At 54.8% G+C, this 25,206-nt stretch overlaps 1 protein-coding gene and 1 long non-coding RNA gene across 4 annotated transcripts in view; one reads left to right on the top strand and one right to left on the bottom strand.

Moving 5' to 3' along the window:
• LOC108302059 overlaps positions 1-6,743 on the top strand; it is a 52,077-nt gene extending 45,334 nt beyond the window's left edge. The window contains exon 5 of the long non-coding RNA XR_001824177.2: positions 6,485-6,743. This is a non-coding gene — a long non-coding RNA (uncharacterized LOC108302059). The remainder of the gene's footprint in view (positions 1-6,484) is intronic.
• Positions 1-21,071, bottom strand: part of CDK18 (cyclin dependent kinase 18) — a 29,128-nt gene extending 8,057 nt beyond the window's left edge. Inside the window, exons 1-4 of one of the 3 annotated variants that reach the window (XM_017525452.2) lie at positions 20,827-21,071; positions 1,714-1,864; positions 1,375-1,517; positions 376-501 (exon numbers count right to left, since the gene is read on the bottom strand). In XM_017525452.2, the coding sequence (XP_017380941.1) occupies positions 376-501; positions 1,375-1,517; positions 1,714-1,843 (399 nt within the window). In that variant the 5' untranslated portion in view covers positions 1,844-1,864; positions 20,827-21,071. Of the gene's footprint in view, positions 1-375; positions 502-1,374; positions 1,518-1,713; positions 1,865-12,960; positions 13,055-20,826 lie in introns of those variants that run through there. The other 2 variants (XM_017525451.2, XM_017525454.2) reach the window with 2 other exon arrangements.
• Between the last annotated feature and the right edge of the window lie 4,135 nt (positions 21,072-25,206).

Raw genomic sequence — 25,206 nt, 5'->3', positions numbered from 1 at the left:
ATCAGCACGCTTCTCGCTCAGGCGTATACGACCCTTAAGACGGCCTAGAGTCTGTGTTTTGTAAGATATCCCAAACGACTCTGATAGGCAGCTAGGACTAGAAGGCACATGCCAGCTGGCCTATTGATCTTAACCACGTGGAGACCATGGGGCCCAGTGTGGGCTTAGAGCCCCATTCCAGCCCATGTGGGACCCATCTAGGAAATGAATGTTGATTAGGAGGACGATCTAGTTGAATGCACTCAGGCCAGCAGGTGGCACCAGAGGCCAGGGAATCTTCCTGGAAACCCCATACAGTCGTCAGCTGGGACTGACATGCCAGGCTAGGGAGGGGGGTGTCCCACCCTCGTGTCCTCTTACCCTCTTGGGACTCACCAGAGAGGCCCGGCGGGACATGCGGCTGAGCGGCTTGGGCAGATCTGGGCTCTCCATCTGTAGCTTCTGTAAGAACTCCTGGGGCAGGCGGATATCCATGGGCAGAGAGAGCCTCTTGCTGACATCCTGCAGTGACGGGGATGAGATGGGGGCACCACTGTTGGCTCCAGGGCAGCTAGGGCTGTGGCCCCAGACTCTCACTCTGGACCTAGCTTTCCCTGCAGAGCAACCAGGCAGAGCCCAGTCACAGGCTGTGACCCCAGGCTCACAGCTGCTCCAAGTGTGTGCTGCTGTGCTGACACAGGCAGGTCACTTGCCGCCTCTCTGGCCCACAGTATTGCCATCTGTGACACATAAATCTCATACCCTTACAGGCACTGATTCTTTTTTTTTTTTTTTTTGAGATGGATTTTCGCTCTTGTCACTCAGGCTGGAGTGCAATGGTGCAATCTTGGCTCACTGCAATCTCTGTCTCCAAGGTTCAAGGGATCCTCTTGCCTCAGCCTCTTGAGTAGCTGGGATTCCGGGCCTATGCCACCACGCCTGGCTAATTTTTGTATTTTTAGTAGAGACGGAGTTTCACCATGTTGGTCAGGATAGTCTCGAACTCCTGACCTCAGGTGATTCACCTGCTTCAGCCTCCCAAAGTGCTGAGATTACAGGCGTGAGCCACCACACCTGGTCTTTTAAAAATATATATATACTTGGACACATGCATATGGATCAAACAACAAATACCCAAGTTGTCTAGCTCTTGCTAAGTTCAGGAAGTTCTAAGCATTTGGCATAGATTAACCCATCTAATCCATGATGACCATTTTAAAGAAGAGGAGACTATGGTGCACAGAGGTTGAGTAACTTGCTCAGTCACAGAGCTAATGAATGGCAGAGCTAGAATCTGAACCCACAAAGCCTGGCTGCAAGGCAGCTGCCCTCCCGTGCACACTCCTGCCCGTGCATCCTGCCACCTTCCCGGGACAGAGCTCCAGAGGCACTCACCTCCATCGAGAAGCGGCGCTGGTTCTGCCGCTGCTGGAACCGCATGCCAGGCGACAGCTGCCCCGGCTCCTCCCCGCTGTCTGCTGGGGAGAAGGAGCTGCACTCCTGCGGGGAGTCTCTGCCAAGAGGACCGAGCTGCAGGTCTGAGGGGACAGGTATCAGCTCCCCTCCCTGCCTCTCTGCCCTGAAGGGGGAGGAGGGTAGCCCCCCACCCCCAGTCCTGTGCTCCTCCCCTAGGGCCAGTGGGGAAGGGCCGGGCAGGGCGGGGAGCGGGTGCCTGGGAAATGTCTGAAGGTGGAGAGGTGCTGGGGTGGGCTGGGGTGGGCCCAGACCTCTCACCCTCGTTCCGCCGGTTGTGGAGCTGGTTGAATTGCTCTGTGAATTCAGCCAAGGATTCTTCGATGGTCTCGGTGCGGGGCACTGACAGGGAGAAACGGCGCTTAAAGTTCTTCATCTTGTTCATGATCATGAGGGAGCAGGCAGCCGGGCCCTGAGATGGGAGGTGTGAGAAGAGCAGGTGAGAACAAGGCCACCAGCCCAGGTCTCCACCCAGTGGGAATTCAGCTCTCTTCCCACCAAGCTCTGTTGCCCTGTATGCCACTACCACCAGGAACCAGGGTTGTGTCTTCTCCAAAGTTTGACCCCCCGCCCTGGAGAGTGGGTGCTCACCGTCTTCTTCCCAGTCACCCTCTTCCTCCTAGTGACTCTCAGCACTGCCCACCCCCCACGCCTGCGTGCGGTTCTCTATGGACCACCTAGTCCGGCAAAGTACTGGTCATAATAGCGGGCATGATGTACACAGAGGATCCCGAAGGCCCCTAGACCTGACCCCTTAGCTGCTGGAGGTCTAGAGAGCTCTGGGGGAAGAGCTGGGGTGGCAGGGAGGGCACCAGAACCAGGCAGTCCCCGGGCCAGCAGAAATTTACTAACTTGTTTGCCAGAGCTTGAATGTATCCACAGCCAGCAAATCTTACTGACCATGGCCCATAAAGTGAACCTCAGCTTGGCCAACACCCTTGGGACATGATAGGGACCAAACCTCATTTCACCTCCAATACTGACACCTGACGATCCCTGCTCTGGCATGCCGCGGGAGAGAAGGGAAGAGTGCATCAGAGCTGCCCAGCTGCCCCTCCTCTCCAGCTGAAATATGGGAGGTCAGGAGCAGGGAAGGTCCCAGGGGAAACACAGAAGCTTGCCAGAAATAGAGTCAAGCCCTAGGGAGGGTGAGGCCTAAGCCCTGCTGGGACCTTCCCATGCCAGAGCCACCCAAGCGGGCAGGGTATCTTCTATCAAGAACACCATGGAGGAGCAGGGTGAGCTGCTCTGCCCATCCCCCCGGCCCCCGCCCCCAGCTGTGAAAGCTTTCCTCCTTGGGCTCCCCAGCTCCTCGTGCCCTGTGAACTAGAGGATGCCCTGCTGGCCATCTGATGACCCCATGCAACTGCTTCTTCCTGCACACCCTCCCTTCTCCCTCCTGCCCTGAAAACCCAGAGCAGCGCTGTCCCACCTCCCTTCCACTCCCTTTCATGGTTTCTTACACACTTAGTGCAGCCCCTTCTCATTCTGCTCTGCACACACTGCCCTTGAGGGCTCACCAAGGCTCCCACCCATGCTGGCAAGAAGGCACCAGAGGGATAGCCCTGTGATGGGCCACCTTGCACCCCCTCCCAGCTGCTACCCATGCCCCAGGCACAGCCCACTCCTGGAAGCAGCCCCGCCACTGGCCAGCACCTAGTTGCCAAGGCGACCAGGCCCTTCCCGAATCCTCCTGGTTTAAGGGATTATGGTTCAGTAACATGTTGGCTTTGCTTAATGATCACATCCTTCTGTCCTCAGCCAGCCTGGAAAGGGTCCTCTGTCTGGCAGCACATGCTCCTGGCTGCCCCAAACACAGCTTAGTGGTGCCCCAAACACAGCCGCCCTGATCCCTGTGGCTAAGTGTGAACAGGCTCTCCATTCCTTCAGCGGGCTGGCACCTCTCAGGGTGGAGGCCTCAGGTCTGCACTGCTAGGCAGGCCCATCTCTGTCAGTGGGCCCTGGTCTCAGTTCCACTCAACAAACTGGCCGGTCACGGTGGCTCACACCTACAATCCCAGCACTTTGGGAGGCCAAGGTGGGTGGATCACCTGAGGTCAGGAGTTTGAGACCAGCCTAGCCAATATGGTGAAACCCTGTCTCTACTAAAAATACAAAAAAATTAGCCGGGTGTGGTGACGCACACCTGTAATCCCAGTTACTTGAGAGACTGAGGCAGGAAAATCACTTGAAGCCTGGAGGTGGAGGTTGCACTGAGCGGAGATTGTGCCACTGCACTCCAGCCTGGGTGACAGAGGTGGAGATTGTGCCACTGCACTCCAGCCTGGGTGACAGAGGTGGCGATTGTGCCACTGCACTCCAGCCTGGGTGACAGAGCAAGACTCAGTCTCAAAAAACAAACAAACAGGTAAAAACTGAGCACCTACAATGCACTGGCATTGTGCCAGGCATGAGGGCTTCGGAGGCAAGTAAAGGGTGGTCTCTGTTCTCAAGGAACTCAGGGGCTGGTGGCGCCTCCTTTGATGAGAAGGTAACAGAGCGCTTCCTCTTCGGCTTCCTTGGCAGAGCCCACCAGCCTTGGACGTTCCTGACTCTCCATCCCAAAACTGCTTCCTGCCAGCCATCCTCAGCCACTCCTCCATGGCTCTGTGCAATGTCTCAGGCCTGCTGTCGGCAGGACTCTCACACACAGGAAACTTCCAGAGGGCAGCCACCCTCCCTCACACTTGTGTATAGCATCCAGGCCAGAGAGATCTAATCTGGAGGCTTCATGATGGTGGCAGGAGGTATGGGTCCCAGTGACAGGAGGACCCAGACATGCCTACCTGGTGACTCCCATTTCCCAGCAAGATAGGAGAGTGGAGATGGCCCCTTGTACAGATCAATTATTTTCTTTTCTTCTTTTTTTTTTTTTTTTTTTTTTTTTTTTTTTTTTTTTTTTTTTTTTTTTTTTTTTTTTTTTTGAGACAGTGTTGCCCAGGCTGGAGTGCAGTGGCGTGATCTGGGCTCACTGCAACTTCTACCTCCCATGCTCAAGCAATTCTTGTGCCTCAGTCTCAAGTAGCTGGGACTACAGGCCCGCACCACCACACCAGCTAATTTTTGTGTTTTCAGTAGAGACAGGGTTTTGCCACGTTGGCGGGTATGGTCTCGAACTCCTGACCTCAAGTGATCCACCCACCTCGGCCTCCCAAAGTGCTGGGATTACAGGCATGAACCACTGTAGTGAGCCAATTATTTTCAAAGATAGCTGAACATTAGAATCACCAGGGAGCATTGTAAAAAAATTCAGATTCCTAGGTCTCACCCTGAGACTCTGGAACTGAGGTTCTGAGGATGGTGCCTTGGAAAATGCATTTGTAAACATCTTCAATGATGTACATCTGGAGCTGTGACCGGGAAGCATCTGAGGTCCAGTTAAGGGACAACTATCTGCCCAGGCTTCCAGACTACCCTCCAGTGCTGAGGCGCGGGATCCTCAGAGCAGGGGAAGGAAGCAGGAGGCCCCCCACAGGACAGGGAATCTCCCTTGCTGGGAGCTGGCACACCTACACTGCACGAACTGAGGTCCCTGTGCTTCCTCATGGTTGTTCTCTGGGGGTGGGAGAGGCAGGCGCTTGACTCCCTGACATCTAAGCTCCACTGAGGGAGACCAGCCACACCCCTTTCTAAAAACAGGGCTTCCCCATAAAACCGTCCTGCAGTCTAGGATTTATGGGATGGCATGTTGGGTTTGTGGCTCAGGAATCTACCAGTAGCAGCCATAAATCTCACACCCTTGCTCTTGCTTATAGGGTGAGGGGAGGGGAGCTCATTAAAGGCCTCTGGGAAGGAGGCCCCCCATTTCTGCAAGACAAAGGCGATCCAGCCCTGAGTCACACCTGCTCTCCCCATGGTTCAGTAAGGAGCAAGGAGCCACCAGCCTGTGCCTGGGATGGGGAGGACGGTGGGACAGGGAGCTGGAGGGAGGGTGAGGCCAGGGGCAGCTGACTGGAGCAGGAATGTGGGGCCAAGCAGTTCAGGTGACCAGGACCAGCTATTCTCCACCCTCAGGAGAGGAGCTCGAGAGGAAGCGGCTGCCACAGTAGCAGGAGGGATGGAGGTCAGATGTAGGATGGACTTCCTGATGGTAACGGGAGAGCAGGCGGTGGGGGTGGTGACCACAGCAGAGTGGATGTCTCTCTCTGCTGGGAACAATCGGGGCATTGAACCCAGCAGGGTCTTGGGTGTGACAGGGCAGACTGGGCAGTGAATAGTCTGTTGTTCCCTAGGTCAAGACACAAGATGCCTCTGTCATTTTTCCCTTGGGAGAGTCAGCTCCTCCGATTTGGGGGTCGAGGGGGAAGGGAGACAGGAAAAAGGCCTGTCACCTTAGTGCTGTCTGCCCCTCACCCCCAAGTGGGGACAGAAGGGCTCAGTATGACCCAGCCTGAGGCCAGCCCAGGGCCAGGCACAGCACAGCCTTTGTTCCCAGGCCAAGGAGCCATCTGGGGCTGTCCCCGTGCAACTGGTGCCAGGGGAAGAGGGCGATGGGCGTCCAGGGATGCTGACCTGGCAGCGGGAGCTGGGGGAATCTGAAAGTGCAGAGTCCCACTAAGGAGCTGCAGGGTGGGCAGGCAGACCCCCGGCAGTCTCCCCTCCCTCCTCCCTGCCCAGGTAAGTCAAAAAGCTCTCAACCTGCTTCAGTCACTTCCTCCCAGGCACATACCAGCCGGCCCAGAACTTCCTATTGGTGCCAGAGCCACGGGTGGCACAGAAGGAGGAAGGAGGAGCCAGACTGAGAGGAAACCCAGCACTTGCCAGAGGCCACTGTGCACCCAGTGAGCAGGGCTGGCCTCCCAGAATGTCAGCACCGAAGACGCTCACACACCCTCCATCCCCATCCCTTGCCCACTGAAGAGGCTGAGCCTCCAAGAGGGGAAATGACGTGCTCAAAATCACACAGCCGTTTCCTGTTATTGCCAAGTGCACAAACGTGGACCTTATTCCTCCTTTCTTCTCCTGCCTGGAGCCCTCTCAACCCTTGCCCTGTCCCTGTGGCCTCGGCTTGATGTGCTATTTTCTCCTCCAGGTCTCCTCCACTCCTAGAACGCCAAACAAACCCAGTTTCAAACTCTGGTGCTACCACTAGCTGTGGAACAGCAATGAAGTTATAAAACCCCTCTCACCCTTGGCTCTAGTCATTCCTTCATTCATTCAACAATGACCGCACACCTGCTGCATGCCAGGCACAGTTGCAGACCCTGAGAATCCACAGGTGAATGAAACAGACATGAATTCCTGCCCTAATACATTCTAACAGGGGTGGGGGTGCAGATAATAAACAGAATGAATACACAGGATGATGGATGGTGACAAGTGCAATGATGGGGACTCATGCAGGAAAGAGGGACGGCGTGGGAGGGGCAGTTGCAAGTTTAAGTAGGGTGGTCAGGAAGGCCTCCCCGCGGAGCAGGTGACAGGAGAAACCCAGACCAGGTGTAAGGTGAGGGGCCAGGCATGCAGGGTCTGGGGGAAGCAGGTCAGCAAGGGAACAGCAGGGACAAATGTCCTGAGGCAGAGTGAGGCTGGTTTGCTGCAGGACGATGGTATGGCTGAAGAGCAGACTGGATGGAAGCGCAGAGCAGCTGTGTTGGGCTTGGAGGGGTAAGGAGAGTTTGAGCAGATGCTTGACATGATTGCACTGAGGCCTTGACATGCTGCTGTGTTGAGAACAGACAAGGAGAGCAAGGGGAAAGCAGGGAGCCTGGGCAGGAGGCTGCTACTGAGGCCTAGCGGAGAGAGCTCGGTGGTGGCTGGGACCAGCGTGGGGCAGTGGAGGTGGTGAGAAGTGGCTGGATTCAGGCTGTATTTTGAAGGCGGAGCCAAAGAGCTTTGCAGATGGATTGTATGTTGTGGGTGAGAAGAGTCAAGCCTGACTGGAGGGTTTTGGCCAAGCAGTCAGAGTGGTGGGATGAACAGTCACTGGATGTCACAAGGCATTCAGGGAGGAGCAGTTTCAGTGGGAAGACCAGGAATTGGATGTTGGGCAGGTGACATCTTCAATGTCCAGTGGTATCCGGGTGGACATGCTGGGGGAGCCAACACACAGCACTGGCACAGAGCAGATGTCCAGCAAAGGTTGGCTCTCCTCTCTTAAGCCCCTGCCCAGACAAAAAGAGGCCTCATATACACTTCATCAAACATCCCTGCAGACTTCCTTATCACAGGTGCTTTGGGATCCCAGGATGGAAGAGGGCCGGGAGACAGGGAGCAGGATCATCTCTTGGCAGATGTGAGGGGGGTAGGGCCAGGGAGGCAGGGTCCCCCTACTTAGACAACTGTAGGGCCACACAGGGTGGGGCCCCTGCAAGGCAGGGAACCCCAGCTCCTGGCAGCCAAGTCCCATTTTCTATCTTGGGAGGAAAGGAAGCTCCACAGCACAGGCCAGGCCAGCCCCAGGGCCCCAGTGGCCAGAGAGGGCAGACTCCCAGCCCACTGACTGCTGGGACCACCTGTGCCAGACCCCAGACCTAACACCTGTCCTAAGGCTGGGGCCCCTGAGAGACCCTGACCTGGAGACCTTGGTGGAGAAGGAAGTTGGCAGAGCATCCCAGGAATCTGGGAAGCAGCCTCCACCTCCCGGAAGTTCTGGCTGTAGACTGGAGGATGGGAAAGTCAGCTTCACTTCTTAAGCTCCTGGGGCCAGGCCTGGAGTTTCCTCTCAGCAAACCTCTTCCGGACACCTCTTTGCCTTCTTCTTGAACAAAGCCCCCGGTTCTCCAGCCTGCATCCAAAGGCCCTGCAAGATCTGGAGCCCCTTCCTCTCTGGCTTTGCCCCTCTCCGTTGCCCTTGCATGCTGTACAAGTCTCTGGAGCCTTGGACAGCATGCAGGGAGCAATGCTGGGGCTGTCCTCGTGCAACTGGTGCCAGGGGAGGAGGGCAAGGGGCGTCCAGGGATGCTGGCCCGGCAGTGGGGGCTGGGGGAAGTTGAAGGAGCTGAGTCCCACTGAGGTGCTGGTAGGGTGGGCAGGCAGATGCCCCGCAGCCTCCCCTACCACCTGCCTGCCCAGGTAGGTCATAAAGCTCTCAGCCACTCCAGCCACTTCCTCCCAGGCACATACCAGCTGGCCAGAACTTCCTACTGGGGCTCCCCAACATTGATTGCACATGCTTCCCCAACCCCCACTCAATGCCCCAGGACCACCAGGTGCCCCTCCTTCAATGGGGCGTGACTTTTCACCTGTCTCCCTCACCTGGAACATGTTGGTCCCTATGCCTGGTGCTGGTGGCATACAGCAGGCACATGTCTGCTTACAGGCACATGTGAGCGCCTGTTGTGTTCCAGGCACATGGTAGATGTATTCCCCAAGTCCCTCTTTTGTTTTGCTTTTCTTTTCAGCCTTGGTCTCTGTGTGCCCAGGGGTGGGGCAGGGGTTGGAGGGTATAACTTGCGGCCGCCTACTTTCTGAAGCCCAGAGGATCTGCCCCTCAGTCACAAAGGCTGACCGCCAGCCAGGATCCCTATGACACCCTGTCTCCCACTCCCTGCCCCCACCTCAGTCACTCAGCCACTTGGGGCCTTGGGTGAATTTCAAAGAACTAGAGGCCATGGCTGACCAAGTTTGCAGATGTCATGAGCTAGGACCTCAGAGATATTCCCTCCCAGGGAGAACGGAGCCTGCAGGGAGCCTGCAGATACCATCTCTTCCTTCATCCTCCAGCTGACCCTGTTCTGCACAGCTGGAGGCCTTAGTCACCAGGAACCTGTGACAAACCTCCGGGGAAGCCAGTCACCCCTTAGCTGCCCGGAGCTGCAGCGGCCTTCGGAGGCAGCGGAAGCCTTGGGGCCTCTTCACAATCTCGCCCTGCCCCAGCCTGGATGAGAGAGGCTGCAGGCCTGGCACCTTCGGGGTGGCCAGAAATGAGGACAGCTGGGCCTGCAGTCACCCTGCCAACGAACAGATGCTCTGAATGGTCCCCGAGCTCCAAGAGCATTCCCACAGCCTCTGTTTGGAATGCAGGAAGTAGGCGGGGAAGGCCTTCCAGGAGCAATTTGGGCAAACCTGTTGGATATCTGCTTAAGAGGCAAAGTGGGGCTCAGGGTCACCCCTGCTCCAGACAAATGCGCCATTGTCTCCTAGCGTCTCAGTCCAACCAGAAACGTTCTGCAGTGAGGAATTCTCTGCAGTTTGGTGTTGTGGAAGAAACCCCACTTAGTAGCTGTGACCTGGGAAGATACCCATGCCTCAGTTTCCTTGCTGCTAACTGAGAATAATACTTGGCCTCCAATCCAACTGCCATCAGCCTCCTAGACAACTTTCTCAGCTGCTTTCTGATGATGTCACTTGCCCATTTAAAATCCTTCCAAGCAGCCAGGCATGGGGTCTCCTGCCTGTAATCCCAGCACTTTGGGAGGCCAAGGCAGGCGGATCACTTGAGGTCAGGAATTTAAGACCAGCCTAGTCAATATGGTGAAACCCTGTCTCTACTAAAAATACAAAAATCAGCTGGGCATGATAGCACCCACCTGTAATCCCAGCTATTCGGGAGGCTGAGGTAGGAGAATTGCTTGAACCTGGGAGGTAGAGGTTGCAGTGAGCTGAGATTGTGCCATTGCACTCCAGCCTGGGAGTCACAGCAAGACTCCATCTCAAAAAAAAAAAAAGAAAAAGAAAAAGGAAAAAAATTAATCCTTCAAAGCTAACACTGCCTTCAGGAAAAAGTCCAAACTCCAGAGCCTGGTAGGCCAGGCCTTTTGTATCTGGATCCCTGTCTTCTTGAGTCTCAGCACTCACCCCTCCCCAGAGGGTCTGGTTTTATCAAACGTACTTGCGATTCCCAGAGCAAACTGCACTCACATCCCATGGCTTTGTGGTCATGTGGCCTGGGATGCCCTTCCTCAATTTTCTCCTTGGTAAAACCACTCCCAAACTCAACTCACAGGTCACTTCCCCTGGGAGGCTGCACATGACCACACCTTGTTCCTCTAGGTAGAATGAAATGCTTCCTCCTTGTCCCTTCCACAGCAGCCAGCACACACTCATCCCTAGACTGTGAGATCCTTCAGGACAAGAATGGGGCCTTAACAGTTTTGTTTCCCTGGTACCTTACACGGGGTAAGGAGCCCACCAAGTACTCAGCATTTGTGGAATGAATGAGCAAATGACTGAATGAGGCCATCGAGCCACTGTATCATAATGGCTTATTTAAGCCTCTTTCCTCTACAGATATAGAAACACCAGACCCCTCAAGGACAAAGACCGTAAAGACCTTCAGTCCTGTCTCTGGGTTTCTCTCCATGACCAACTTTGGCAACAGAATGGCAGGGGCCGTTGAGGCTGGCACCCCTGGGGACTTCTAAGTCTCATGAGGAGGGAGGGGATGGGGAGGATTTCCCAGCATCTCTAAACCATATTCCTACGTCACTTTTAAGATCCAGGACACATTGCCACGTGCAATACATGTTGGTACCTTTCTTTTCGGTTTCAGGCAGGCCAGGGACCTGTTTCTAGGGGTTTCTTCTCATTAGGCCAGCTCTTGTCCTAGGCAGGACTTGAGCATGACTGGGGTAGGCCTGGCCCTGTCCTCTTTCTGTGCACATTAGAACAAGCCTAGACTGTCCAGTCACCCAGCCCCACACTCCCCAGGGCATGCTTCCTCCTCAGTTCTCTTGGGTCTCAGATTGGTACCCATGCACGTGGGCTGGGCGCTAAGGGGAAACCAACAACGTGCTACTCTTCCTGCCATGGGGACCTCTACGTCTCCTCTAGCCTGAAACTCAGCCAGGTGAGGGTCCCTCTTCTGTGCTCCCACAGCATTCTGACGTCCCCAGGCAGGACGCTTGGCTCCCTGTCCTGTAACCGTTTGCTTGTCATTTCCCTAGTCTGCCTGTGAGCTTTTTAAGGGCAAGCACTGTGATGTGACTCGCCATTGCACCCCCAGAGCCTGACCCAAGGCCTAAGACAGAGTAAGCCCTCAAACGGCTAGCAAATGATATATAGAAGCTGGACTCTGGGCCTCAGCTGAAACCTGACCCTCCTCCTCTAGCCAGCATGTGGCCCGATGGCAGTGGGAGATGGGCTGGGGCAGTGGGGGCAGTGTCCTGCCCAGCAGTGACTCCCCCAGTGAGGTCTATGGAGGTCTTTGGGCTGGAGGCACCATCCTACAGTGAGGGGTGGACTGGAAGAGAAAAACCCAAATGAGAGGTTCCTCCTGCAACAGGGCCGTGGGGAGGGTTTGGCAGGTACCTGCGGCCCTCTTCCTGGCTCCGTCACTCAGGGAAGAGCCAAAGAGCCTTGCAGGGCAGGCACACTACTCAGGCTCAGATGTTGGCCTTGACCCCCACAGTTGACCCTTCCTGACCCCTCACGACCCCCCGTCTAGCCCCTCTGTGTGACTCCATGTCAGTCCTACTAATATCTATTCTGCTGCCCTTTGGCTTCCTGAGGCTCAAGGAAGAGAGGTGTGTGTTGCATCTTCTGGTATTTTCCTTTGACCCTTTTTGACGGCCCAGCTAAAGCCGGTCTGCACTCTCTGAGGAGGCTCAGTTTGGCCAAGTGATCAGACGGGACAAGGTGCCCTTCTGTCAGCTCTGGTCCTGGGCATACAGAACATCCCAGACCAGAGATCAGAGACCAGAGCAAAGGGCCACGGGCAGGCGCGGCCTCCATCTCCCACATCCTCCTGCCTCCAGTGAAGGCCCGCCTTAACTCTCCCAGCCAGAGAAAGCCCTCTCTGTGCCTTTTAGCAGTCCTCTTTAAAGACCCTCAAGGAAGGTCCTTCCCCAGCCACCCGGTGTTTCCGAGATTCCACACTCTGGAGCCTTTCCTTAGGTCTTCCTTAAATCCCAGAGGAAACAGCTTCCATCTGTTTCCTTCCACTTGCTCTGGCACAGAAACTGACGCCCACCATCTTTTACACAATAAATCGGAGAAGAAATGAAGAGTGTCAAGTTCCCCCACCCAGCAGCCCTCTCTCAGCCTGATATCCTGTGTCCAGCTCTCCTGCTGGCCTGTCATGGGACCTCCAGTCCTGTCTCTGGGTTTCTCTCCATGCCCAATTTTGGCAACAGAACGGCAGGGGCCTTTGAGCCTGGCATCCCTGGGGACCTCTCAGTCTCATGAGGAGGGAGGGGACGGGGAGGATTTCCCAGCATCTCTAAACCATATTCCTATTTATACTCCACCCCACCAGGCTGGCCCACGCCGCCCAGTGCCCACATTCTGACAGGAGCCTCTGGCCGCCCATCTCTGACCTTCCTCGTTCCAATCCGAGAGATGGGCTTAAACAAGTGGCTTCATGTCACCGCTAAGAACTCCACTGGGATCCTCTGACCAGCTCCCAGCTTCTGGTGCCTGGATTGCCCCGCCCCTCCCTCCTCACACTCCGCATGGCCTCCCTCCCGCCAGGCTGGGCCCAGGAGGCCTCTTTGGCCTGTATGGCCTCCCCCAGGGAGCCTCTAAACATCTTGTAGTTGTTCAACAGTTCTCTAAATGTCCCTTATCAGTGTTACTCACTCACCAGGACTCAGCCCCCTCAAAATCACTCACTCATTTCACAACTACCTGCTCCATGCCAGGCACGGTCCTGGGCCCTGGGTCTCTGATTCCACTCCCTTGGCCTCCTGGGTCTCTTCCTACTTCTTCTTCCCTCCTGGGTCTGGTAGACTCACTTCCTCTACCTGTCCCTTGAATGTCAACACTCCCACAATTCCCTCTTTGGCCCTTTGCTCTTCCCCTCTGGGCATGCTTCCTGGGTGACCTCATCCCCTCCTGAAGGGGAAACCACCACCCATGTGCTGATGACTCCAGATCTGTAGCCCTGGCTCCACCAAGCCCCTGAGCTGCTCTAGATGCTTGGGTTCAGCTGCCTGCTGGGCCCCCTGCCTGGGTGTCCCCCAAAGGGTTCAGTTTGAGATGTGTGTGTGTCTGTGTGTGTGTGTGTGTGTGTGTGTGTGTGTATGTATTTTTTAAGTATTTTGGAGATGGTGTCTCCCTCTGTCACCCACACTGGAGTGCTGTGGCGCTATCCTGGCTTACTGCAACCTCTGCCTCCTGGGTTCACGCAATTCTCCTACCTCAGCCTCCCGAGTAGCTGGGACTACAGGCGCACGACGCCACGCCTGGCTAATTTTTTGTATTTTAATAGAGACAGGGTTTCGCCATGTTGCCCAGGCTGGTCTTGAACTCGGACCTCAGGCAATCCGCTCACCTCAGGCTCCCAAAGTGCTAGGATTACAGGTGTGAGCCACCCCACCCAGCCAAGATGTGTTTATAAGTGAAGAGTACAGATGGGTACAGTTTGTAAAAAGCTGTATGTCACCCGGCGCAGTGGCTCACGCCTATAATCCCAACACTTTGGGAAGCCAAGGCAGAAGGATCACAAGGTCAGGAGATCAAGACCATCCTGACTAACATGGTGAAACCCCATCTCTACTAAAAATACAAAAAATTAGCCGGGTGTGGTGGCACGCGCCTGTAGTCCCAGCTACTCAGAAGGCTGAGGCGGGAGAATTGCTTGAACCCAGGAGGTGGAGGTTGCAGTGAGCCGAGATCACCCCAGTGTACTCCAGCTTGGGCGACAGAGTAAGACTCCATCTCAAAAAAAAAAACAAAACAAAAAAACCCTGTACATATGCAGGATATACACATGTGCCACAGGCATGCATATATAAACACAGCATACTGTGAGATAACCCAGAAGGCAGTAAGTCAAAACACCACAGTAGTTATCCCTGGGTGGTAGAATTATGGGTGATTTTAATGTCTTTTTACTTATCTGCATCTTTTAATATTTCCATAATGAACATTTACTGCTTACATAAGAAGAAACGATCAACACTTCTTTTTAAATGAAAAGAAAGTACTTTTAGATTGAGGTCCTGGAATGGTTTAGTGCAAGGCCTGGAGAGAACTCTGATTCTCGAGCAGGGGTCAGCAAGCTTTTTCTGTAAGAGGCCAGACAGCCACTATTTTAGGCTTTGCGGGCCATCTTTTCTGTTGCAACTCTGCAACTCTGCCTTTGTAGCACAAAAGCACCCACGGGCAAGATGTAAATGAATGAGTTTGGCTTCGCACCAGTAAAACTTTACTATGAACACTAATGTTTGAATTTTATAAAATGTTTAAGGGTCACAACATGTTATTTTCTTCTTTTGACTTTTTGCCGACCACTTAAAATGTAAAAACCAGTCTTAGCTCATGGGCCATACAAAAACAAGCAGGACTTGGCCGGGAGCCATGGTTTGCTAACCCCTGGCCTTGAGCATCTAGGGCCTATGTAGTGTTTGAATCCAGCATCCATTTCTTTGCCAGGTACTTGTTCTCCTCCTAATTGACAGGGGTGAGGCCTTCCAGGATTTCCTTGCCCATTTGAGCATGGCAGGGACCACGTACCCAGACATCAGCTGAGGGAAGCCCCTGGCTCTGAAGTTTGGAGGAAGAGAAAGCTGAGCCCCTCCTGGGGCACCAGCACACGACTAGCCTCGTTAGCAGGACTGGCAGAAGTCGGAACCTCAGACCAGCAGCCTCAGCGGGCTTTGGAAATCTCCTGGTCTGTGCCCTCATGTTTTAGCCAAAGAAGGCAAGACACAGAAAGGTGAGCGATCTGCCTGAGGCCACTGAAGGTGACAGGGCAGAGCTGGGACTACACTGTGGGCTTCTGACTGTGCAGGGTTGGAAGGGACTGCATGGGCACTCCCTTTATTGGGCACCACAGCCAAGAAAGTTGCAGCCTACCCAAGGGCCACCTTCCTTGGGGAAGGAGGCATGTCAGGTTTGGTACCCACACAGAATGTGGCACCCAGCCCAGCCACTGCAGGGGATTATGCCAGCTGGGCTCCATGGCAGGATCAGGGAGGGTCTCTGTGACCCCTTTCCTGGCCTCATCCCATGCTGCAGGCAGAGCTGGGAACTGGCACTGCTTCTGTCTAGAGTGATGCCCTCCAGCAAAACACCTACCACCCACCTGCTTCCAGGCAGTGGGTCCTGCCAGGATGTGGGACGGACAGCCTTGTCCCCCCCTGGGCTGATCACGCTGGGCTCTTCACTGAGAAGAGAAGAAGGTCTGGTTCCTGAGGAGACTCCCCAGGCAGAAAACGGCAGGCTTCTTTAGGGAAGCAAGGTGTGAGGGCAGGAATTCTTCTGGAGCTGTCTTCCCTCAATAATGATAAGATGTAGAACGGTGTTCAGAGTGATGGAGGGTAAAAAAAAGTTTTATTTTTTTTTTGAGATGGAGTCTCATTCTGTCACCTAGGCTGGAGTGTAATGGTGCAATCTCGGTTCACTGCAACCTCTGTCTCTTGGGTTCAAGCAATTCTCCTGCCTCAGCCTCTGGAGTAGCTGGGATTACAGGCGCCTGCCACCACGCCTGGCTAATTTTTGTATTTTTAGTAGAGACTGGGTTTCACCATGTTGGCCAGGCTGTCTCAAACTCCCGACCTCAGGTGATCAGCCACCTGGGCCTGGGCCTTCCAAAGTGTGGGGTTACAGGCGTGAGCCTCCATGCCTGGCCTGAAACATTTTAAGAATAAAGTTCTCTTCCCAGTTTGGGGCCTGAGCCCTAACGTTTGCAGGGACCCAGACTTCAGAAAAAATATCAAGTGGGGCCAAAGGCACTGGGAGCTACTAAATGTAGCCCGTTAACTCTGCTACCACCCCTCGATAATGACATCAGGTAAGGAAAGAGCTGCTGGGTGGACATTACCTCACTGGAGTCCTCGCGAGCACGTGAGATAATAATATTATCCTCCCATTTTATAAATGAGGAACCTGAAACCTGGGTGAGCAAATGAGTTAACCTAAGGCAACCTGTTACTGAGTGGAGGAGGCAGGATTTGAATTAACCCCAAAGTCCACAAACTGCCTCCACCCATGGTAGGCAGGAGACACACACTCAACATATAAATAATCATGAGTGCATCAGCCAGCAATTATTGGGTCATCTTGTCTACTCCCACCCTATCATCTCTAGGGAAGACTTTTACTTAATGGTATGGGGTAGGGAGGCTCACAGACTGGGATCATTATCGAGAAAGAGGATCTCACCATTGTCCTTTCAAAAGTTCTGGCCCATGTCTCCCAGAGCAGGGTGTCTGATCTCACCAGGGTTACTCACGCTGTCAGGGAACTTCGCTTCAAGACCACCTTTATTTTTCCCCCACCCAGGCTGAAGTGCAATAGTGAGACCTCGGCTCACTGCAACTTCCACCTCCAGGGTTCAAGCAATCCTCCTACCTCAGCCTCCCGAGTAGCTGGGATTACAGGCACATGCCACCATGCCCAGCTGATTTTGTATTTTTAATAGAGATGTGGTTTTATCATGTTGGCCAGGCTGTTCTCCAACTCCTGGCCATAAGTGATCCACCTACCTCAGCCTCCCAAAGTGCTAGGATTACAGATATGAGCCACCATACCCAGCCCAAGATGCTTTTCAATTTTTTTTTTTTTTTTTTTTTTTTGCGGGAGACAAGTTCTCGTTCTGTTGGCCAGGCTGGAGTGCAGTAACACAATCATGGATCACTACAGCCTCAACCTCCTAGGCTCACGCAGTCCTCCCCTCTCAGCCTCCCCAGTAGCTGGGACTACAGGCGCATGCCACCACACCTGGCTAATTTTTGTATTTTTTTGTAGAGATGGGGTCTTGCCATGTTGCCCAGTCTGGTTTTGAACTCCTGGGCTCAAGCAATCCGCCCTCCTCCCTTTTCAGTTTAAAACCAAACCTCACACTTGCCTCACTACCCCTCCTCCTCCGCAGATGTAGCTGTGGAGATTCTAGGAGCAGACGGGCTCTCTTTCAGACAGGAGGTCTGGCGGAGATGCGCCCACGGCTTTCCCTCTTCCAGACTTGCCACTGAACCACTGGCCAGCTCCAGCCAGGCTCAGTTACCAGCTCTGTAGTGATCCTGGGTCCCAGATCCTTGGCCTGAGTGGTGGCCCCAGCCTGTGTGTGGGTGTGCATGCATGTGTGTATGTGTAAGCAGCTGTGGGAGCCAGGACAAGATTAACCTTGGTCTACTCCTACCCGCTGGATGTGGGTAAGTGCCCACTCAGCAGGGAACGCCTGGAGGGCAAAGGTGAATAGTCCAGGAAAGGAGACAGAGGGGTTCTGGTGGGACACAGGGTCAAGGAAGAGAAATGTGACTTCTTCCCAAAGGTGGGCTAATCAGGTGGGCCTGGAATCAGGCCAGCCACTCATTCTGGACAACAGAGCAGAACGTAAGTACCAGGGGAGGGTCCTCCTACCCCAGGGAAAAAAGGCGCTGCCAGAGGCCCCTCAGAGCAGAAGGCTGCTGCCTCTCCAGCTCCAGCCTGACTCAATCATACCTGCCAGAAGGTAAGACCCCCACAGCGCAGATTCCTGGCCCCCTTAGGCCAGGCGCAGTGGCTCACACTTATAATCCCAGCACTTTGAGAGGCTGAGGTGGGCAGATCACAAGGTCAGGAGTTCAAGACCAGCCTGATGAAACCCCATCTCTACTAAAAATACAAAAATCAGTTGGGCGTGGTGGTAGGCGCCTGTAAGCCCAGCTACTCAGGAGGCTGAGGCAGGAGAATTCCTTGAAACCAGGAGGCAGAGGTTGCAGTGAGCAGAGACTGTGCCATTGCACTCCAGCCTGGGCAACAGTGCAAGACACCGTCTCAAAAAAATAAAAATAAAAAAAAACCATTCCTGGCTCCTCCTGGAAAATTTCCATCCACCCATCGCTCTACCACCACCACTATTCTCGTACACAGAGCCCTCCTCCCTCACCTGGAAGAGCAGTAAAGATTCTATCTATCTAAGGGCTTGGCCTGATGGGGCTGGTAAAATCTACCTCAGTCTCTAGATCAGCCATTGTGCAATCACAAGGAAATTTCCTTTCCAAACAAGCACCGCCAGCCACTAGAGCTACCAGTTATTTGGTCTCTGCTGCATACCAGGCACTGTGCATTCTTTCATTTAAATCTTATAACAGCCCTCTCTATTATGATCCTCATTTTACAGATGAGGGAGCTGATGCTAAGAGAAGCTCGCGAGTGTGCTGGGGAGGGGAAGTCACATAGCTACCAAATGCTGGAGCTGGATTCCACCAAGGCCAGAGGTTTGCCCTCCCCTTTAGGTCTCAAGCTCAGTTAGAGAAGAAAAGAAGGAACCAGAGGACAGGTAGATGGAGATGCCAGACAAAAGTCCCAACAGGGTGATCCTAGGAAGTAGAGGCTTGGTTAGAGTGGGCACTGGGGAGAGTCAAGCCAGACTCTGCCTTACAGCATGGGACACATTCCCAAGTGTAGGAAGGCCCAGGTAGGCAGAAGACAGAGTCCGAGTCTGCAGTGGAAGCAAATGCAGCCTGAAAGCCATCTCCGTCTCCTCTAGACTCAAGCAGGGGTTTGCAGGACTGGCAGCCTGATCCCATGAGATCTCAGACCAGGAACCTATTTGCTCTTCAGATCTGGTGCCCTCTCTTCTGTGCTCCGTGGAGGAGCCTGGCTCTGCTTGCTGCAGGACAGACAGATGGGAGCCTCAACACTTGGAGCACCACCCCATTCTTCCTCCTCCTGAGGACCAATGCAGACCAGAGAACCCCATAGTGGGGCAGAACATCCCCACAATGGGGCAGGGGTTGAGAGCAGGAGCTTAGGGTCAGAAGGAAGTGGGCTGGATCCCACTTCTGTGTGACCTCGGGAAAGTTGGTCTCTCAGAGGCTCCGTTTCTTCACCTGTAGAATGGGCATGATAACAATACCCTACTTCATAACGTTGTGACACACTGCTTGGCACACGGTACATATTCAACAAATGGTGCCCACTGAGGCATTTAGAAATCAGATATAACTTATGAAGTGTACTCTGCCTCTGGGACCCCCCAGTAAGTTTGGAAAGAACTTCTGGCACATGTGGAGAGCTTCTTCCATTCTGGCAGGGTATGGGGAGAGTCCTGGGAACCTAATGGTCAGGTTCACCCCAGATGAAGGGTAGGGGAGGTCAGCCCCACAGGCTCCTCAGCTGCACAGGAGGTGGCTGGGACAGGGTAACCCGAGACAGCAGCTTTGCTGCTGTGGCAAGGTGACCCTCTCTCTGGAACGCCTTCAGGATGCAAACCCAGACCTGGAGCCACCGACCCTCAGCACCATTTTCACAGTCCCCTCCCAAGGCCAGGCTAAAGGCAGGGGACCTCTGAGGACGTGCCAGTCCACCAGGCACTCCAGGCATCCTCTCAGGCCAGTGTCCAGGAATGTGCTGCGTGCCCATGCCCGGGTGGGGAATGCCACGCGAACATGCTCACCGGGTGCTGACACAGGAGGGGCAAGCCGGTGGTGTGAGTGAGTCACAGGGCCCAGGCCAGAGTTGGGGAACTGCGGAGGGCTGGGCTGGGGGTGGGGAGGAAGGGGAGACAGCAGCGGGCAGAGCAGAAGAGGTTCCAGGGAGTGGCCCTCCCACCCCACAGCATCAGTCCTCCACTCCGACTGGGAGGTGCCCAGAGAGAAGGAAGAGAGGCCGCTGGTGCCTAGGAGGGTGCTGACCCTGCGGCGCAGAAAACCCCTCACTGTCTCTGCAGCCAACTCCCTCCCAGCACAAGGTCTGCAGACGCCTCCAGGGAATCCCCGCCCCCCTCCCCAAAGGGAGAAAACAGAGGCCTCCAGCCCAGGCCCGATTTTGGATTTCAGATTCCTGATGGTCTCCCTCGACTACAGCAGAATCCTCAAGGCACATCTCCTTAGGCCAACAGGTCACCGCCCCCACTTCCCACTGCTGCATTAACCCTCTGTTGCCTGCCGATGAGGGCTGGAGGGGGGCACTGCCCTTTGGTCTTTCGGGGTTGAAAGAGAGAAGAGGCGGCATTCCCCGGACCCCCGCCTCCCCCACACCTGGGACCTGCAGGGCTTCACGTGTCCTTCCACGTTCTTCCCAGGGCTCGGGCCTCCCACCCCTGCCTGCTGCTCTGGAAAGTTCACCAGAGCCCAGGAAGCCCTTCCAGGCGGTGATGTGGCCTCACACTCTCGGGCCCTCTTGTCCCTGGAGACTCCTGACCCTTGCCCATCCCAGAATGAAGGACGGTTAGAAAGTACCCGGTTCGGAACTGGGTGGAAAACTTTGCTTTGTAGGGTTCAGATGGGAGCCCAGGGGCCAGAGTGATCCCAGCTGGAGACTCCCTGGGGGCGGGGGGTCGCGGGGTCGGAGACTGCAAAATAGCTCTCCCTCTCAAGAACCTGGAACTTAGGAGTGGCCTTTCCAGGGCACCCCCGACACCCCAACACACAACACAGTACACGCCTCGTGATCTCTGCTCTCCCCTCGCCGCTCCAGTATTTCCCTCCAACCTCTTGCCCCAGGGCAAAAGCAAACTGCGCCTTTAAGAGCCGTTCGGCTTACCTTTGCTCCGTAAACCCGGCGCCGCGGTGCCCCCCTTCGACCTCCCCCTTCCTCCCGGGCGCACCGCCCCGCGGGACTCACCGCGCGTGTCCTGGGGGCCGCGGTGCGCCCGCTCCCGCCCGCAACGGCCGGGGTGCCGCGGGGTTGGGCGCCGTGCCCTGCGCCCTGCTGGGGTCCCCGCCCGGGCAAGGGGCAGCTTCCCCTGCTCCGGAAGGTGAGCGGGTCCCCAGAGAAGCTGCAACCTGAGCTGGCCGCGGAGGAGGTGGAAGGGGAGGGGAAGGGAGGGAGTGGAGGAAGGTGGGGAAGAGGAGGGAGGAGGAGGAGGAGGAGGAGGAGGAAGGAAAATGCCCGGCCCCCGCCAGAGTTTTTCACATGTACAAGTTGACTCCGCCCCCGGCCCTCCCGCCCTGCCCACAGCTGCTGCCAATCCCCAGGGCTCCCTCTGCCCGGGTGCCCACCCCTTTCTCCCACTCTGGGAACCAGGGTCCAAGTGCCTCTTCCTGTTTCGTTTCTAAGGCCGGCCCTGAGAGCCTTAGCTAGGCGAGGAGGCCTGCTGGACTGGATCGCCCCAGGACACCAAGGCGCGGGGGGTGGTTCACTGAGAGTGCCTGCCTAGCTCCAAAAGCAGTGCTCCTACCTCTCCTAGGTACCTCCCAGTACCTAGCGCCCTAGAAGCAAAAGTACGTGGACAGAATTTGGTGGTCATTTTTTGACAGTAGTAGCCCTCGGCCTCCCCTTCTACCCTATCCAGTGGAACTTGTCATTTACCTTTCCAGACAAAGTTCCCACCTCTCCAGGACCTGAATGAAGCCCTTGTTACCAGCCATCATTCCCATTTACCTCCCCAAAGGATAATTCAACATATCCTTTTGGAATTAGCCCCCACAGGACAATCGAGAATCATCCAATAAGCGTTACAGAATGGCTAGTTCAGATAGTTGCACTCTCATTTTACAGAAGGGGAAACTGAGGCCAAGCCAAGCAGTTGAACTGGCCCAAAGTGCCACAAGAGTTAATGGCGAGCCATGATTGGTTAGAACTCAGGCCAATGGCGATTCCACCCACATCATCTGACTTCAAGGATCAAGAAAACAAAACAAAAATCGGGGTGGGGGGTGGGGGTTGGTGCAGGGTGAAGGGCACAGTGGCCCCGGGCCGCTCTCATCTCTGCGTCCTCCTGAAGGCTGTGTGTGAGGAGAGGAGGTGTGCCTCAGCCCTATGGCACCTAATCACGGAGGTCTGGTTTCCCTGCCCTCCCAGTGGGCTTGGCTGCTACAGTCTGAGGGCCCCAACAAGGAAGGTCTTAGGAGGGGGTGCTCCACAGCGCGCTTGCGCTTCCACCCAAACTGTTTCCCTGGAGGCCATGAGTTGTTGAGAATAGAACAATTTCCTCCTGGAAGACAGGGCCTGAGGTCCCGCTCTCAGCTGGGGACAGGAGAATGAAGGAAGACACTGGGCCCATGCACGAAAGTGACCTGTGGGTAGTTGACCTCTCACAGAGGGCCTCCCGACTCTTTTTTACCTCTGTTTTCTCTGCCAGGGCATGCACATTTCCTGGGCACAAGCACTTCCTAAAAACAAAACTGCCCAAGCATTGTCAGGTGTGTGGATCCAGAGCCTTTAGTTGTGCAGCAACCGACCTGGCTGCATAGTCCAGTGTGCAGTGGGAAGACTGGGGAGCAGGAGGCCATGAAGAGGTGGGAAAGGGGCAGGGAGGGAAGGGGAGAAGGGCTGTGGCTAAGGAACTGTTTACTAATGTTTACTATTGATTAGAGAGAATAGGGCCAAAGGGCAGAGTTTCAAGGAACTAGGGGCTTAGATTCAAGAGGTCTCAACAAACACTTTCTTAACCCCCCCCCCTTTTTTTTTTGAGATGGAGTCTTGCTCTTTTGCCAGGCTGGAGTGCAGTAGTGCAATCTCGGCTCACTGCAACCTCCGTCTCCTGGGTTCAAGCGATTCTCCTGCCTCAGCCTCCCAAGTAGCTGGGACTACAGGGTTGTGCCACCACGCCCAGCTAATTTTTGTATTTTTAGTAGAAATAGCGTTTCACTATGTTGGCCAGGCTGGTCTTGATCTCTTGACCTCGCGATCCTCCCACCTCAGCTTTCCTAAATACTGGGATTACAGGCGTGAGCCACTGCGTTTGGCTCAACATCTCTCATATGCCAAATGATCGCCAGGGCTCTGGGCACAAAAGATAAATAAAACCAGTCCCTGGCCTCAAGAAGCTCATGGTGTAATGGGGCAGGGAAGCAAACAGCTAGGATGCTATAGTAAGGAGCTTAGTGTGATGGATGTCTGGGAGGAGGTGTTCTGCTTGAGCTGAGGGTTACAGGATAAGGGGACAAAGGAGGGGAGGAAGGGTTTTACTGTTTTTCCAGGAGGGGTAAACCCTTGTGCTCTGCACAGGGGTGAGAGAATATGGACCCACAGTTAGATGAGGCCAGAGCTTAAAGTCTGGGGTGGAGGTGACACCGTACAGGTGGGCAGGTGCTGGGTCCTGAAGACCCCCAATTTGGAGGCTGATCCTAGTGGCAAATGAGAATGAGCTCAGTGGGCAGCCCCCTGGCACCAAGCAGCCTGAAAGTGCCCCAGCCCAGAAGCTAAGCAGAGAATGAGCTCAGACCACACAATGGCAGCAGGGAGGAGAGGAGGGAACTGATTTGAGAGATAGGTAGGAGACAGGGTCATAGAACCTTGTGACTATTGGGTTCTAGAAGATAAGGGAGCCAAGAGTGTCAAGGCTGGAAGCACTGACGGGATAGGCTGAGTGGGGCCTTGGAGCTTCTTAGGTGGGCCTTGATTCCCAGCACCTCCTTATGTTGCTCTGTGACCTTGGGCAAGTGACCTAACCTGTCTGAGGCCCTCTGTAGAACAAAGTTGCTAAAATTAATCTTGTATAGTTGTTGTGCATATTAGGGTAATGTATGCTAAGGGCCTGGCATAGGGCTTGGCTTGTAATGGAGAACTTGATAGCAAATGACCATCATTCATCCATTCAACAAACATTTATTGAGCACCTGCTGTGTGACAAGGACTATACTGGATCCTTGCACTGGATAAATGAGTTTAGGTCTGTGCACCTATTCTCATGCTGCTCACTGTTCAGAGGGAGAAAGATATGCAGAGCAACAGTCACCTACCAAGGCAATAGGGGCTGAGCAGCGGAAGAAGCCCTTAACTCTACCCAAGAGAATTCGGACAGATCCACAGAGGAGAGATGATAGCTGAAATGATGTAGAGCCAGCCACCTGCTCCGAGCCTGTCACATCACCCCCTGCCCCCCGCCCCACCACCACATGCGATGGCTTCAGAATCTCTGAAAGCTTCAGTTTTGAAGCATCATCTTGCTTCTTGGGGTTGAGGGAAGGGGGTGAACTGCAGGTGGGCTTCTATATGGAGCCCAGGGAATGGCACATCGAGCTTTGACCACCCCAGGAAAGGGCAAGTGCAGATGGGCAGGTTGGCAGGGGAGGGGGGACCAGGTAAGAGTGACCCTGGGCAGGGCTTAGTAGCTGGATAGGGAGTCCGTGATATGCCATCATGCACAGCAGTGGCCTGTGTATGTGTGCTCTTTAGGTCATCCTAATTTTTCTGCTTCTCTGTACCTTTCCAGAAATTCCCTCTGAACCCTTCAGTGTCCCCTGCCCTCCGATGCCAAGTTTCTTTCTGTGCATCTCACAATAAGCCCAACACAGTAGAAGCAGGTCTTCCACCGAGGTCTTCTACTAAGGAGGGACTCCTTTCCTGCTGCCTTACCAAGCAAGACTTTGAGCTTTAAAGCCACATAGACTGTGTGACCTTGGGCAGTTACTGACATATCTGACTTCCTTTCCTGGCTGTAACATGGAGATGGTAATAGTCCCTCTCTCATGGGGCTGTTGTGAGGTTTCAATAAGATGTAAACTTGGCACCCAATCAATGCTGTTTCTCTCCTCTGCATCCCGTTAACTCCCTCCTTGCAGAGGGTCAGACAACAGACTCTTAGCTGGGGGTTTCCCTGGCACCCCAGCCCCTGTGGCCCATCCCCTGTGGGCCCTGCAGCCCCCTTCCCCTCTGCTAGTCTAATGGATCTCTGGCATCCCTGGGAGGCCCTGGTCACCCTAGCTGCAGTGTAATGCTGGCAGGCCTGAGCAGCATGACAATGGTGGCCCCAGAGACAGCTCGGCCCATTCTCCCTTCTGCTCCTGTCTCTCCTCCCTGCTGCCGGTGACATGCCACTGCTCTGCAGATAGGACAGGCGTCCCTGGGTGCCTGAGAGCTGATCAGGGAAGCTGGAAACCGCTCTCCCTCACAGACTGTGTGGGCAGTGGATTTGAATAGCTTCTGCGAAACCAAAGTTCAAGCCCGCCCCCCTTTCCCCTGGGAGGCACAGCATCCAGACAGGGAGAATTCAGCCAACAGAGAATCCCCTTTCTGTACATGTCGCAGGCTCCCTTCCCCTCTAGCCTTACATCCAAG

This window comes from Cebus imitator, unplaced genomic scaffold, assembly GCF_001604975.1.
Source record: "Cebus imitator isolate Cc_AM_T3 unplaced genomic scaffold, Cebus_imitator-1.0 Scaffold38, whole genome shotgun sequence".
Taxonomy (NCBI): Eukaryota; Metazoa; Chordata; class Mammalia; order Primates; family Cebidae; genus Cebus; species Cebus imitator.
The sequence above is the reverse complement of the archived record's forward strand: the minus strand, read 5'-3'. Positions and strand labels throughout refer to the sequence as shown.